Below are 16,320 nucleotides of genomic sequence, written 5' to 3'. Positions count from 1 at the left end.
AAATCCCTGTTCTTTATGTAAGATTCAAACCAGTTAATCTCTGGACCGGAGAGTCCGACCCAACTCTCCAGTCCATTCAGTAAAATGTCCTGGTCAACACTGAGGTCCAACAGAACCAGAACCAGCACTGTGGTTCTCCCACAGTCTGTATTTATATGGATGTCATTGAACACTTTGACTAGGCCAGTCTCTGTGCTGTGGTAACCATGGAAACCAGACTGGAAGGAGTCAAAGCTGTTGGTTATTGTTAGGAAGCTATTTAACTGTTTAAACAGCTTTTCAGTAACTTTACTGATGAATCAGAGGTCAGAGGTCAGAGGTCGGCCTGTAATTCTGCAGTAGTGATTTGTCTAGATTGTTCTTTTTATCAGTGGTTTGATTACTGCTGTTTTCAAAACCTGGGGGAAAACGCCTGATGAGAGGAATGAATTTACTATTTGGATCAGATCAGTAGCAACAACAGGCAGGACTTTCTTAAAGAAATGTTCTAGAGTTATAGATCTAGAACATCCAGACAGCAGGAACTGGAGCTGAGTTGACTTTTGACTTCCTCTAGGGTTTTATAATTGAGTAGTTGAAATTGGGTCATTTTTCCTGTTTGTTTTGTTTGGGTTCAGCGTTGGTTCTGGCTTTATAGTGAGTACCAATGCTCTCTTGTTCATATTAATGCGCTTTTTTAATAAAAAGTCACCATTTTTTCCATCAGACTACATACTGTTCATTCTCCAACCATTTCTTTATTAAAGAGCGTTTTATGTTTTGCACTGTGTGCTGCACATAAAGGTCACATATAAAGTTGAACATTTTCTACTTTCTTTTCAGCAGGCAGCTGAGGCCGGGGTCAAAGTTCAGCTTCCAGTAGGAGAACCAGAGATATAATAGAATGGTCTTGATCACAGCATGGGTTGGAACGGCCTAGTCAAAGTCCAGCCCTAAATCTAACAGACTGACGTTCTCCATCCAGTTTGCCTGAGCTGCAGCTGATTCTGGAAGGTTCTGACCTAATGAGGCTCTGCAGAGCGGACTCTTCATCTTTTAGCCCAATAAAGACGGTTCTGGTTCTGGAAAACTGAACACTTGAGGAAGCGCCGCCTGGTTAGCGTCCTGTGACGGCTTCAGGCTCATCGGACCTTCCAGTGCTCTCTTCTTTATTTCCAAGGTCAAAGGTCAGATGGCTGTGCCTGCATTATTCTCCTCTGGTCCAGTTTTCTCTCACATTTTTCTCCTGATGGTCTCCAGTTGGTCCAAACCTGAAGAAAGCAGGCAGAACTTCCTGTTGAGCAGCACGACCTTTGACCTCGCATCATCTCGTTTCTCGACAGTCTGACTTTTGATGACATTTTTCTTGTTGTGAAACATTTCCTAAAATGCCTTTGATGCTAAATCAACAGCATCAGTTCTGAAACCAACAGAATCGATTCTACCCTCTGCATGCTCAGGGGCCACTTTATTAGGTACAGCATTGTTTACGTCCCACAGAGGTTCTGCTGACTCAGATCCCCGACCAGAACCGCCATCTGCTTCAGGAAAAACAGCAAGTTTTTAAAATTAACTTTATTGTACAAAACAAAAACTAGTGAAGCAACAGTTGGTCAGAAATCCAAAACCATCCCAATTCCCCCCTTTCATCAAACGCATGGCAGCAGGTTTCAGAGTGTGAGGCTGTTCTGCAAGAGTCCATCACCATCATCACCATCACATCCAGGCTTAGTAGACCCCCAGTGAAACCTCCCCGTTCTCCCCCTAATCCTACTTGAACTGGTTGTCGATCAGCGTGCCCTTCATCTTGGCCTTCTTGGCCTCCAGCTCGGCCAGCTCCTGCAGCCTCCTCTTGCTCATGCCCTTCCTCTCCAGCTGCTTCTCGATCACCTTGGCGTTCTGGGCGTAGGAGTCGGCCACCTCCCGGGCCTCGATCTCCTCCTCCTCCTCGTCGATGGTGGACACGGTGACGGAGCTGAACTTGCCCATGTCTTTGGTCCGCTTGGTCATCATCACCCGGACCTTCTTGGGGGCCTCCGGCGGCTTCTGGCTGTACACGCTGGTGTTGCCGAAGCCCTGGCCGAACTTCACCACGGCTCCGTCCACGATGAAGGTGGCCGGGCTGTTCTTGTTCTGATGCTGGTAGAACAGCAGAAGCCCGCACTTCCCGCACTTCTTGCGGTGCTGCCGCTCGATGCCCTCCGCCCTCTTGATGAAGGCCTGCTCCTCTTCCTCCACGTTGCAGAACTTATGTGCGTGTTTGGCGGCGTCTATGACCCTGGCCCGGTCCCGGGGCCGCATGGGCAGCTTCTCCAGCTGGCAGTCCAGAACCAGAACCATCTGGCCGCAGAGGCAGTAGTAGACGTGGAGCGGCTTCTCGCCGTCGTCGTACTCCTCCCGGTCCCGAGTGTCGGAGCACACCACGCTCCTGGAGACCACTTTAGGCATTTTGTCAGGCCGCCAGGACCCCAAAGCAGCAGCGGTGTTATGGAGGAAACGACTCTCTGCTTCCGGTGCTCGCCACTTCCGCCGCTCCTGAAGGAAACCAGCGTCCTGACTTTAGTTCCGCGTAGAAAACAGTTTAGGCAGCAATATTATTGCAAAGTAATATTTGGGTTTTACAGTTTAAATGCATACAAGTTTCTATCTAAACTAAGTTAATCAAATAATAAGTGAAGCTGTTGAGCAGATTTACTTTTATCCAAATATAGAGATTTACAAAAACATTTTAGGATTCTTTCCCAGTTATATACATTTGGATGAACTATTTTAAAAAATATGCATTTATTAAAAAACTTTCCCAGTAAAAACTACATTATTAATATCCCACATATTGCTCCAAGTCTTCAGTGACACTGGAAGAAAATATCATCTAATTCCTCTTCATGACAGAATGAGCATCCAGCAGGTTCACATCTAAATTTAGTCTGTATAAAAGGATTAGTGGACTAGATCTGACACAGAATACTTTAGAAGAAAAGTTCTAATTTAAAATTTTTTATCTGGTCTAAAACCTTTAAGAATATACTTTATGCCATTTAACCAGACCTGGTAATCTCCTCTATAAAACTAAGAGAGAAGTGGTAATTTTTTTTTTATCTTTAAAGTCTATGTCTTCTATTGTAATGAAGGTTTTCATTATTTAGCTGGAAACACTTAAAATGTGTGTTGAATGATAAAAGAAACAAGTACAAACAGATTGAAGTATTTTATTGATTGTGGCATCTCAGCTGGAACTGATGGTGTCAAAATCCATCCATCCATTTTCTGTTTCCCTCGTCCCTAATGGGGTCAGGAGGGTTGCTGGTTCCTCTCCAGCTACGTTCCAGGCGAGAGGCGGGGTCACGGGGTCACCCTGGACAGGTCACCAGTCTGTCGCAGGGCAACACAGAGACACACAACCATTCACACACACACTCACACCTAGGGAGAATTTAGAGAAACCAATTAACCTGACAGTCATGTTTTTGGACTGTGGGAGGAAGCCGGAGAACCTGGAGAGAACCCACCATGCACAGGGAGAACATGCAAACTCCATGCAGAAAGACCCCGGGCCGGGAATCGAACCCAGGACCTTCTTGCTGCAAGGCAACAGCTCTACCAACTGCAGCCCCTCCTGTCAAAATAAAACAAACAAAGTAAGTATAGTGACTGTTTGAGATGCACTAAGATGTTTGGGGGTTTACCTCTGTCTCTTCCTCTGCAGGGTGTTCAGGATAAAAGATTCCCCGGGGCAGTGAGCGCCTTTTACAGGTTCCAGAAGAGACCAACATAGATGGAGGGGCAATAGAACTACGCATTTTAGAAGTTTAATGTTGGATTTATATTTATAGAAATACCTTTTTAGAAATGAAATGTGTGCTTAAAAATTAATAGTATTTGCTAACATATATTATTCTGACAATTTGGTTGTTTTTGCCAAGTTTGTTTGTGTGTATGTATTTTGTTTTACCCCATTTTCTTGGTGGGTTTGTTAATTGGAGCAGCCAGGGACTATAAAAGGCTGCATGTTGGCCACATTGCATGGTGGTTGCTGCTGAGGCTCTAAGCCAGGGATCAGCAACACAACATGTTGAAAGAGCCATTTTGGACCAAAAAGAAATTAAAATTAAAAGCCTTATATAAGGTTTATAATGAAGCCAAAACAGGCTTTAAGTGTTTGTATTAGCTATGTTAGCCTATTGTCAAAATGACTAAGTGTATAAATAATTGCCATTCAAGATTAAATGTTTATTTTCCCTGCAGGACGGAATGACGCAGCACGTGACTCTGTTGTACATGGTGCTTTAAGTTTACCTTCAGTTACAATATTAATGTATTATGTTTCATTACATTGTTCAAATTAAAGAAATGCAATAAGGAAATCAGATTTTTTATGTCATTTTTATTATGAAGTTCGACAGGGAAACAGGGTCATTATTTCCTTTTGGAACCTTGAAAATCTGCTCCAAAATTCAGTTTGCATGATGACGATCTCTTTATAAATAATCACCGTTAAATATGTGATGACCCAACAACAAAACGGAACGTGATCAACGTGCCTTTAATCTGGGAAACAAACTGAGAGCAATGAAACGCAACCTGCAGGTCTAAAATAAAACAGCAGCCTTTTGAAAAGGAAAAGAATTTAAAATGAAATTAATACAGTTTAAGTTTGATTTCTGTGAAAATGCCAAGCAGGTCAGAGCAAAGATAAAACAGCAGCTTCCTCTTCTCTTCTGACACACAACCATCCAGAGCAACAAAACAATAATATCACTAAGTGTCATTCTGAATATATCCTGACAAAAATCACTAAGCAGTTTATGAAAACAACCACTTTGTTACTAAATATGCGTGTCTGTGGCAGGACCGTGTTCTTAGTGTTTAAAGTCATTTCTGTTCACGGACATCACTGGACAGCTGCTCAACACCGAGCTTGTAAAATGGAACTTAAATCTTGACGCAGTAGCTAACATAGCTAGCATAGCTAACCCTAACCCTAACCCTATAGCTAGCATAGCTAACATAGCTAGCATAGCTAACATAGCTAGCATAGCTAACATAGCTAGCATAGCTAACATAGCTAGCATAGCTAACATAGCTAGCATAGCTAACATAGCCAGCATAGCTAACATAGCTAGCATAGCTAACATAGCTAACATAGCTAGCATAGCTAACATAGCTAGCATAGCTAACATAGCTAGCATAGCTAACATACCTTTCCTGGAAATGTCTTTCCATATGACCGGATTTTTCAGACTATAAGCCGATACTTCATCCACACGTTTTTAAACATGCAGTTTATAGCACGGTGTTACTTATGTATGTATGTTTCCAGTTATTTTTAAAAGAAATTGTAGGTTCAGCTTATAGTAAGATGCGCTCCGGAAAGTGCGGTACTCTTTTTACTCTTTTTGCAATTTGACAACTTCTCGCTGCAGAGCAAACATTCAGGTAATACTTACGCTTTGGCAATGAATGAACTTTGATGTCATTTTTATGACATCAAAAAAATGACATGAATCTTATAGAACAGGGATTTCTTTGTTTCAATTGGAAACTTCTCATCAAAGAGGTCAAAGGTCACATGTGGGGTACCCCAAGGTTCAATCCTAGGACCCTCTTATTCAATATCTATATGCTCCCACTGGCTCAGGTTATAACAGGAAATAATATTAGCTACCATAACTATGCAGATGACACACAGCTCTACATTATGATGTCACCAGGTGACCTTTGACCCCATCCAATCACTGAACAGATGCTTAGAACAGATAAATGTGTGGATGTGCCAAAACTTCCTCAGCTGAACAAAAACAAAACTGAAGTTATTATTTTTGGACCTAAAGAGGATCTAGAGTTATAGATCTAGAGTCAGTGCACAGCTTCAGTTATTACAACTAAAAACCAGCGATCAGCCCGAAACCTGGGAGCAGTGATGAACTCTGACTTGAACATTCAGAGTCACATAAAGACAGTTACAAAGACGACCTTCTATCACCTGAAGAACATTTCCAGGATTAAAGGACTAATGTCTCAGCCAGATCTAGAGAAACTCATCCATGCGTTTATCTTCAGTCGTATTGATTATTGTAACGGCGTCTTCACAGGTCTGTCCAACAAATCAATCAAACAGCTGCAGCTGATCCAGAATGCTGCTGCTCGTGTTCTCACAAAACCAGGAAGATAGAGCACATAACACCAGTTTTAAAGTCTCTCCACTGGCTCCCTGTAGCTCAAAGAATAGACTTTAAAATACTGTTGTTAGTTTATAAATCACTGAATGGTTTAGCACCACAATACATTAAAGATCTGCTGCTGTTGTATCAACCTTCCAGAACCTCTCAGGTCTTCTGGTTCTGGTTCTGTTCTGTATCCCCAGAACCAGAACCAAACAAGGAGAAGCAGCATTTAGCATCTATGCACCACAAATCTGGAACAAACTTCCAGAAAACTGTAAAAGAGCTGAAACACTGACTTCCTTTAAATCTGGACTAAAAACCCACTTGTTTAGAGTTTTATTTGAAACGTAATCAATTGCAAATTTATTGACGAAACCTGACTTGATGTTCTGTTTTTATTGTTGATTCCATGTTGCATTATGTTTTGTGTTTGATTTGATGTAAAGCTCTTTGAAATGCCTTGATGCTGAAATGTGCTACTAATAAAATTTGATTGATTGATTGATTGATTGAAAATGATTCGGTCCAAGAACTGTAGAATCTCTCCTTGGCTGTTTCTTTTTTCCCCTTTGGTCTCCATGGACCACCACACACCTGTTGGTTTGTTTACCACCTGCCTCGCGCCCTGCCCAGCTGGAAGAAACGTCACAGGCTATGACGCAAATCTTCGTTGACAGAAATGTTGAAATTTAATATTTATTCTACACATTTTTATAGCATAGCAAACGTTAAAAATGATTTTGTCATGTTTGTCATCCTACAGTAACCATATTAAAAACAAAAATATATTTCGCACCCCCACCTTTTTCCATTTTCCACCATCTTTGGAAAAACTCCAGAGAGCCACTAGGGCGGCGCTAAAGAGCCGCGGGTCGCCGACCCCCGCCGTAGGCCATTGTAAGCAGGATTGTCTGTGTTAAATGTTGGTGGTGAGTCTGCACCGTTTCTCTGCCTCAAGACCCCCAATCCGGCCGCTAAGGGGCGCTCTAACATCTATATGCAGCTGAATCAGACCGGGGAAGTTTTGGAGTGACACACGTCTTCTTGAACCAGAGATTTGGGACGCTGGAATGAGGTCATGTGATGGTGTAACATAACCACTATGTTTGTTTTTCATGAATAAATACGCTAAAAAGTAAACGTATTAAACTGTTCTGTAGAACAGTTTCGGTGCTTTAATTGTTAAAAAATATTTCGAATTTCCACTGTTTGTAACTGATTTGGGTGGATCATGAAGTTTTCAGGTGTGTGTGTGTGTGTGTGTAATTAGTGATTTAAAAAGGGGCGTGGGCGACGGCGCGGGAGGCGCAACCGGAGAGAAAGACGCTCGCCGTTAGATCTGTGCAGCGGGAGCTTTGACTCGTATGAACGTTTAGAACTTGTAAAAATCAAAGGAAAGACATTAAATAACGATCAAAAGTTCGCCCAGCGCCGCAGATCATATTTCAGGAACTGGATCGGAGTTTGCACCCAAGAAACGCCGCCCGGGGCAAGAAGACGCCGCCAGTGCGAGAGGACGCCACCGAGGGGAAAGAAAGACGTTCCCGGTGAGATCTGGACTTTACTTTTCTTTTTGGGGATTTTTGGTGGTACCACTCTTTTTGTTTTTCCATTTTTTGGAGGGGTTTTTGACGTTTGGATTTTTCCCTTTTGGATCGGGACTTTGGAATAAAACGGGGGGAATATTTCCAGGACTTTGTTTATTTTTCAGGATAAGGAACTCTGGTGTGGACAATAATCTCTTTGGGAAAAGGAACAGAAAATTTCGGACTCTTAATTATTGAGGGTTTTTTTTGTTTGCTGATTCGAACTGAGTAACCATAATTATTGTTGAGGGATTTTGGTTATTGATCTCTTTATCATGATAACTATTATTATTTCGTAGTATAATAATTCTTTTTTGAATAAATCATTGTTGCAGAAGATCGACAAATTCAGTGTTTGAGTGGTTGAGTATTTATTTTTATCAGATTAAAGGTGTGGCATATTTTACCTGATTCCTGTGACAGATTTCCCCCTTGAGTGTATTGTGAATTCAGCTTTCAGCCGAATTTTTACAATCACATCCAATCATTTCAACCGTTAAGCTGTTCCAACCAGCTTTTCCTTCATTCCAGTCCTGCATCAAAGCATAAGAACCTGACAGAGCCGGTCCAAGGCAGAAGCAAATTAAGCTGCTGCTTTGGACGTCCAGGCCAGCAGGGGGCAGTGGTGCTCCACTGGAGCAACTTAACTTTTGTGCCAAAAATATATGTGGTTCTGGCCAAATAGTAATAATCCCATATTGCTAAGCTGTGCTGTTTACATCAGTAATATTTCTGCTTTTGGTTCCATGAATTTGTAGTTTTCTTTACTGCACTTTGAACTGCCAGTTAACAGTCAAAGTCAGACATCTTCTTCATACAGCAGCTGAACTTTAAGATCCAAAATTCATGACACTGTATTTATGGTAACTGGACTTCATCCCTGTTACCGCAAGACCTACTGGAAGTACTGGTATCATGTTGAATTTCTTTCAAAACAGCAGCCTTTCCATTACCATTTTTTGGTCAGTTATAATTTCTCAGACATTTACATTAGCTGACGTGTGTTGAGTTTTCTGCCCACAGTTCCCATTTTAACCCTTTCAGAACAGTTACCCAGGTTTCAAGTTGCTTTTCAGCCAGCTAACTGGCAGTGTTTCCTGGATCAGGTCATGAATGTGTCGGAGCAGCGAGCGGATCATCAGGACTGGACCGTTTTTCTCCAGGCCAAGCAGGTCAGACTGGGCTCTGGGTTACTGGTTCTGGGCTCTGTTCCAGTTTGACACCAGTCCACCCTTAAGGACCTCAGACCAGGAGATCAAGGCTGGAGTACCTTGCAACATTTCCAGCTCAGTACGAAGAAACTAACCAGGGAAAACGTCACAATACTGACACATCTTTATTTCAAGAGGAGTACAAAACATTTTCTACACCATGGAAACAAAGAAAGACTTTTCTCCTCAGCAGCAGGTGGGGGAGGGGGAGGCTCCTCACTGACAGCAGCCCTTGTCGCAGGTCTTCCCTTTGCACACGCAGCCAGAGGCGCATTTACTGCAGCCTGATGGGCAGCAAGAGCAGCAGCCTGCAAGCAAAGAGCAGCAAAGATCAGGACCAGCAGCTGGACGCCAGGTCTACCAGTTCTACCAGTTCGAGCATCACTGAGGGAAACTGGAGCTTCCAGCTAAAAGCAGCTGGAGAGTGGAAGATGAAGATGTTCTTACTTTTCTTGCAGGATTTGCAGGAGCAGCTCGCGCAGGTGCAAGAATCTCCGCAGTTACATTTTCCAGCTGAAGGACAGAAAACCAGATCAGCCTCCAAACTACAGAAACGGAACCGGAACCAGAACCAGACCCAGATACTCACTCTTGGCGCAGTCGCAGGGATCCATGTCTGAGCGGAGGCGGTGCGGGTCTGCAGAGGTGGATCAGCTGATGCGGCTCCGGGTTGGAGGCGCTTCTTTTATAGCGCAGCGCAGCCAGCCGAGCCGGGCGCAAACACACGCACTGCGCACGCGCAGAGCGCTCTGCACACGGTGGGGGACGTGATGGCGCCAGCGGCGGGGACGGAGACACATGTCCCTGATGAGAGGACAGCTTGGTCCCTGAACGTTACATAACAGCACCGAGTGTCCCGGTTCTGATCCGAACCAGCAGAACCGTGGAGTTCTTCACATGAGGAGAGTGTTTATACTATAATAATAATGCCATTATTATTATTATTATTATTATTATTATTATTATTATTATTATTATTATTATTATTATTATTATTATTATTATTATTATTATTATTATTAGGATTTTACTGTGAAAACAACAACAAAAACCATCTGGAGGCTTTTGGAACTGTTGACGTCCCAGCATGCATCTCTCTATGAAGAGTTTCCTGTTGCTTTATTGTGAACATTAATAAAACTCTTCAGATATTTAATTTGAGCTAAAATAAATCTTTTTGTTTTTTCCTCCAATTTAAACTTTTTATTTGTAAAATTGAATGAAAACATAATAAAGGTATTTTAAATGTCCATCATCCATCGCCCTCCTCTCTGACCCCCAGCGGGGTCACCAGGTGCTGCTTCACCTGGACAGGTCGCCAGTCCATCGCAGGTTTTTAAATCTCATATAAAGTTCATATTTTAGTCAAAACGAGCCTAATATGCGTGTCATCGTGTGTCTGCGGCACTGCACACGGCGCGGACCAGCGTCAACTGTCTCGGCTGCAAACAGCCCATTGTTCCGTGCTGCGTTTACGGACCGTGTGTTGTGGGAAACGGAACCACCAGAAAGCGTCGAGCGCAAACGAGACGTGGGAATCCACTCATTCAGATCTGTGCGCGTCTTATTATTCTGTCTAATCCAGTGTGTCCCAGCCCTGGTCCTCCAGGCACACTGCCCTCCATGTTTCAGAGGTTTCTCTGCTTTAATGTGCCTCATTCAACTGACTGCAGTTCAACAAACGCCTGTTAATCAGTCATCAATTGAAATCAGCTGGACTGAAGCGCGAAAGCACCTAAAGCTTGCAGGCAGAGTCTGGAGGAGCAGGGTTGGGACACACTGAACTAAATGTATTTATTTACAGTAAATATATAGTTTGTTGTAACCAAACAGTTTGTACTTTAAAAATATATCTTTCTGCTTTCCAAATAGGAAAATATTTTAAATAAATAAATCTTTAGTTTTCTATAAGTGTGACTGATCATATTTTTTATTGTTTCCACATGTTTATCTCATATTTCTTTAGTTTCAGTCAGCTTTCCATCCTTTCACAGGTTGTCAGAATTCCCACGTCCCGTTATGCCAATGAACGCACCACCGCCTGGTTTTGCACCCGCCACTGTGCCGGGGGAGCCCTTACTGGTCCCAGTTCGGGTGACTCTAGGTCGTGTTTGTTCGCCTGAACAAGCTGAGTCACTGAACCGTGACTCAGCATAAAAGCAGAAAAATGACAAACCTGAAAAAACACGAAACTTAGGAAGTTCTGGAAATTTCTGGACTGTTGATAAACTGAACCGATCCGGATACCGTTTCATACCAGGATTTAGGTGTTATCTTACAGTCAGATTCGGTTCTGACCCGGACCAGCAGAACCATTGTTGTTGGTTTCAGTTCATTTCTAAAGTTTTGTCAGTCTGCAGTGTGTGATCACATGAGGTCGGTTCTGGTAAAGTGCAAGAGAACCGGCCCAGAAAAGAGACATCGAGTTCAAAAAGCTGGCTTCATTTCTGGACTCCAGATGGGTCAGCAGACATGCCGCCACTGTGACCTGAGCAGGACCACATCTATAAGACAGGCACGTGATGACGCAGCTTCCAGGCAGGGGCGCTGCTGGGAATCTTGGGCCCCATCACAAAAAATGTAATTGGGCCCCCCACAGAGCTGCTGTTATAATTTTTTGAGTCTGTCTAAACCATCAAAAGTGTCACAATGCTAAAGTCTTGCTTTCTTTAGTCCAATACTGATAATTAACAATATTTACTGCTCATGAATTTTACATCCAACAGTCCTCTTACAGTCTGCAGTCGGTTGATTCATTTATTCTGTTAGTTTTAGATTCTGAAATGTTTCTCCCCACCAGCAACAGTCAGAGGCAACATGCAAAATACACATGACACAATCCAGACTTCTAAAACATGCTATACAGTTGCATTTTATTCCAGCTGCAGTTTATAACTTCAATATAAAATCAGTTTTCTCCATATTTGTTAAAGCTGTCACCATGTCATGACAGTTTGTTATGATACAGATAATCTGTGAAAACAATCAATCTCCTCCACCTGAGCTGCTATTGCTAGCTAAAGCAACGTTCCGACCAAAACAACCAATCAGAACCAGTAGGAGGGTCTTAGCGCTGTCAATCAATCTTATTCACTCACTGCTAAATGTGCTAATGGTGGAGAAACAAATTATCATTAGAGCAAAAATGTTTATCTGCTGTCATTGGTAGCTATGCCAACTAGACTGAGCATTTACAGCAGGCTGCGCTAGCTACAGCATAGGGATGAGCAGCACCATGAGATAGTGATTGACAGCAGTGAAACTCTCCTGTCTCTGATTGGTTGTTTCTAGAGAGCAGTGGGAGAAAGCAGAGGAAATAGATTTTTAACAGATTATCTCTCATACCATACAGTCACAACATAATGACAGTTTAAATATGTAAAAATATATATTTGATAAAATGACATAGTGCAGCTTTAATTGTTAATTAAAACGGGTCAGGAGGGACTAGAGCTGCTGCTGACTGACTCACCTGTTGTTAAAGTTCAATATATCAATATGTTGCTAATTTCTTTCCTTCATTTATTTAATGCTAGTGAAAAGGAGGCTAACAGTCCGTAGCTAAGCTAACTCTGCTAAATGGTTGATAAGCTCACAGTCTACCCACCTCAGAGAAAAACTGGGTTACAAATTAACACTTTTACCTTTTTCTCTCTCTGTCTGTCTATTTTTTGAAAACCTGACTTCTTATTTTCTTAGCATAGTAACAGACAGTCGATCTTGTCTTCCACTGTCTGCTGCTGAACATCGTCAAACAGGAATGAACCTTTTCATGCAGATTCAGGGGGTTCAGGGCAAATGTGAGAATTTTGGTCTGGGAGGGGGAACATTTCATTTTTACTGCTAAAAACAATCATAGAAAACACAATAAGATGAATTTTGTAATTGACAGGGGCCCATTTTTAATTTTATTTCTATGAACAAAAAGTAAAATTAAATAGTGGAGGGCCCCCTGCTGGTCAGGGGCCCTTGGAATTGTCCTAACTTTTTCTGAGAGTGTGGACCAGAACCCTAGAAACGGGGATTTCACTGCAATTGGGCCAACATTTCCTCGCAGGTCGGTCGTTTCGACTTCGGCTGCTCAGCCAAAGTCTGAACAGCAACATCAAGAGGAGACTGACGGGATACCCACAAGTCTTTAATTCAAATAAAATGCTATTCTTGAGCCACAGTCACTCAGTTCTGGTTCTTGTGGACCTGCTGTGGCTCTGCTGGATCGGCCTCAGGTTCTGGTCCAGGTCATGGTTCTGCTGAGGTTCTTAGAAGCCCAGAATTAAAAAAATTTTATTATTGAGGGAACTTTAAATATTCAGTTGGCCTAAAATAAGAGACCCAACAGGAAACGGACAGATTAATAAAGAAATTGATTAATCCTTATTCTCAGCAGCGCTCCACCGAACCGCATTTACTGATTACTTTGGGTTTCTGTGTTAGTAACTGCTGCTGCTTGTTGGTTTCAACAGAACCGATGGAGATAGTCCCTCAAAGATGGTGAGCCGACCTCTGACCTCTGAGCTGACCAGGTCAGAACCCGATTCAACCGCTGCCATCGGATCAGACATTGATTTTTTTCCATCGGATCAGAATCAGTTTGTGTTTTTCAGCCTGAATGACGTCACTATGCGTGAAAACGTCCGACTGTCTGCGTTCCTGCTGGACGCCCCACAGTGACCCCTGGTGGTTAGAACCAGGAAGGACATGAAGCAGCAGCTGAAGATGTACAACATCTAGATTTATTAGTTGTTACAAAGCAAGCAGATGAACCCGGTCCAGTTCTGGACGGCTCCTCAGCTTCCAGAACTCGGTGTGTTTTCATGCAGGCTCTGCAGGGCCAGGTCGGTCCACTTCATCTCCTGCTCTTTCACCGACTCTGTGGATCCGCCGTTGTCCTGCTCGGCCTCCGGCAGCTCGCTCTGCAGCACAAACCGCCCATCAGAAGAAGTAAAAATAGAATATATTATTATTACTAGCAAAAGTTTTGTAACCCTGGAGGAGCAAAATATTCTGATCGATGAGAGCGCAGGCTTTCTGGATCGGAATCGGGTCAGAATCGGGACGCCCTAAAAGCTTTGGGGCGTCTGACTTTATCTCAGTGTCTTGGAAATCTACATGATAGAAACTGGTTTTAATGTTTTGCAGGTTAACAACACTTATAGAACCAGAGGCAAAATTTACAGTTGAAACCACAAGTTTACATACACCTAATCAAAACACGCCCACCTGTTCTCACCTGGACTGACGTCAGACTTCTGGTTTCACTGAAATCGGTTCCGTTTACCGGAGGAGCAACAACTGGACTAACTTTGACATAATTATTTGAGTTGTTTTACCGAGAAATGGATCAGAGGAAATGAACGGATCCTCTCTGGTTGCGGTTCGCGCTCCCGACACAGGGGGGCAGAATGTCCCACAACACCTGTTCTCTGAAGAGAACCTGAAGTATCATTCACCAGGTGGTCAAAATGTTCTGCTAATCAATCAGTAATAATAACAGTGCCGTCGCCCTGGGTTTGGTAGTCTGGACCGGAACCAGCAGCCCGTACCAGAGGGATGGAGACGTCCTCGTAGGGCAGCCGGTCCTCCCTCCACGCGTCGTCGGTCAGGTCCAGGACTCTGCCGTCCCGCTGGATCTCACTGTCCATCCCGGGTCCAGAACCGCATCCACAACCGGTTCCGATAAAGTCCCACTAAAAGTCCAGAGAGCAGCGGGGCTTCACTGTTGTAGCCTGTAGCTTCTTCTTCTGGTGTAATGGCGGCTGGCAGCCTGCTGATTGGAGCTCTACCGCCCCTTTTGGTCTGGAGGGTAAATCTTCTTCTTCTTAGAAATGTATTTATCTCGCAGAGACAGACTCCAGACTGGACCTCAACTTGATGCCGTGGCTCTGTGGAAGGTCAATATTAAGGCCAGGTTGAGATTAGAGTTTTGTTTCCACAGAGCCACTGGGAACGAGCAACATTTCATGCAGTTATGGGGTTTTAATGGGATATTGTGCAATATATCGACTCAAGAAAAATTGAAATTTAACAAGCACCTTATTTAATTATTGTTAAACTTGTTCTGATGTGATACCTTGTGTTTTTTAATTGTATTTTGTGCATTTTCATAATTGTAAATAAATGTTTTGTTAAAAATCAAAAAATTTTCTTGTCCCGTTTTCATTAATTGTAAGAGAAAAATCAAAAACTATTATTGAGGCCCAGCTGGATGCATTTTAAACAATAATCTTTCCCCCACCATGAAATGAGCTCTGATTACTCTGATCCCCCAAAACAAAGATCCTTTATCACTAGACAGTTGGAGACCCATCACTCTTTTATGTACAGATTACAAAATATTAGCTCTTGTTTATGCTAATCGCTTAAACAGTGGATTATTATGATTATTAATGAATGCCAATCAGCGTTTTTAAAGGGAAGAAATATCCATCATCACACTAAACTGATTTTTGATATGATTGATTATCATAGCTTTATTGACAGTGACGGTTTTATTTTATTCCTGGATTTCTTTGAGGCTTTTGACTCACTGGAACACTGCTTTCTAACAAAAACCTTAAAATATTTTGGCTTCGGGGAAAAAATTTGTAACATAATCAGATTATTATATATCGATATAAGTAGCTCCGTTTCCATGGGAACGAGCTTGACACCTAGTTTCTCTATGTCAAGAGGAATCAGGCAGGTGTAACCTGGTTATATTTCCCTTTTGTTATAATTACACAGCCCCTCCTTTTTATTTCTTCTTCTGTGGTATTGTCTTGAATTGTTTGTCCCTTAGCCCCTCCCCTTTTGTCATGTTCTGCAGGAGAAGTGTGTACTATTTATTTTTCATCTCAATACATCCAGTTTTTTTATAGATCTATTAAGGTAGATTTTGTTACATATTTCTGCTTTTATTCCAACAACTAAATGAAACAAAATTTGACTGTTTGCAAAACTATGTTGAGAAGTTGTTTTGACAGAAGATTCCAATAGACGGCCCGGGTCGCTTATCCAGGGTCGGGTCGGGCTGGCGACCTGTCTCGATGTGAAGGAGCAGCAGCTCTACTCTGAGTCCCTCCTGGATGACTGAGCTTCTCTCTCTAAGGGAGAGCCCAGACACCCTACGGAGAAAACCCATTTCGGCCGCTTGTATCCGCGATCTCGTTCTTTCGGTCATGACCCAAAGCTCATGACCATAGATGAGGGTGGGAACGTAGATCGACCGCTTCACACTCGGCTGCGAACCGCTCCAGTGAGAGCTGCAGATCACGACCCGATGAAGCCAAAAGGACCACATCATCCGCAAAAAGCAGAGATTTGATCCTAAGGTCACCAAAACGGATCCCCTCAACACTTTGGCTGGTCCAGAGATTCTGTCCATAAAAGTAATGAACAGAA

The 16,320-nt window shown here is 42.8% G+C and overlaps 3 protein-coding genes across 3 annotated transcripts; all 3 read right to left on the bottom strand.

The window, feature by feature from the left end:
• Positions 1–581: 581 nt before the first annotated feature.
• steep1 (STING1 ER exit protein 1) lies at positions 582–2,524 on the bottom strand. Its single transcript, XM_044123833.1, has one exon. It carries the CDS (start codon positions 2,425–2,427, stop codon positions 1,750–1,752), a length of 678 nt encoding a protein of 225 aa, XP_043979768.1. The 5' UTR covers positions 2,428–2,524; the 3' UTR covers positions 582–1,749.
• Positions 2,525–9,049: 6,525 nt separating this feature from the next.
• mt2 (metallothionein 2) lies at positions 9,050–9,683 on the bottom strand. Its single transcript, XM_044123843.1, has 3 exons — positions 9,530–9,683; positions 9,388–9,453; positions 9,050–9,248 (listed from the first exon to the last, which is right to left on the bottom strand). The coding sequence occupies exons 1-3, from the start codon at positions 9,552–9,554 to the stop codon at positions 9,157–9,159; spliced, it is 183 nt and encodes a 60-aa protein (XP_043979778.1). The 5' UTR covers positions 9,555–9,683; the 3' UTR covers positions 9,050–9,156.
• A 3,968-nt stretch (positions 9,684–13,651) lies between these two features.
• On the bottom strand, positions 13,652–14,733 carry anapc13 (anaphase promoting complex subunit 13). Its single transcript, XM_044123842.1, has 2 exons — positions 14,484–14,733; positions 13,652–13,853 (listed from the first exon to the last, which is right to left on the bottom strand). The coding sequence occupies exons 1-2, from the start codon at positions 14,580–14,582 to the stop codon at positions 13,728–13,730; spliced, it is 225 nt and encodes a 74-aa protein (XP_043979777.1). The 5' UTR covers positions 14,583–14,733; the 3' UTR covers positions 13,652–13,727.
• Between the last annotated feature and the right edge of the window lie 1,587 nt (positions 14,734–16,320).

This window comes from Gambusia affinis, linkage group LG08 (genome assembly GCF_019740435.1).
Source record: "Gambusia affinis linkage group LG08, SWU_Gaff_1.0, whole genome shotgun sequence".
Classification (NCBI taxonomy): Eukaryota; Metazoa; Chordata; class Actinopteri; order Cyprinodontiformes; family Poeciliidae; genus Gambusia; species Gambusia affinis.
This window is presented reverse-complemented; position numbering and strand designations above follow the sequence as displayed.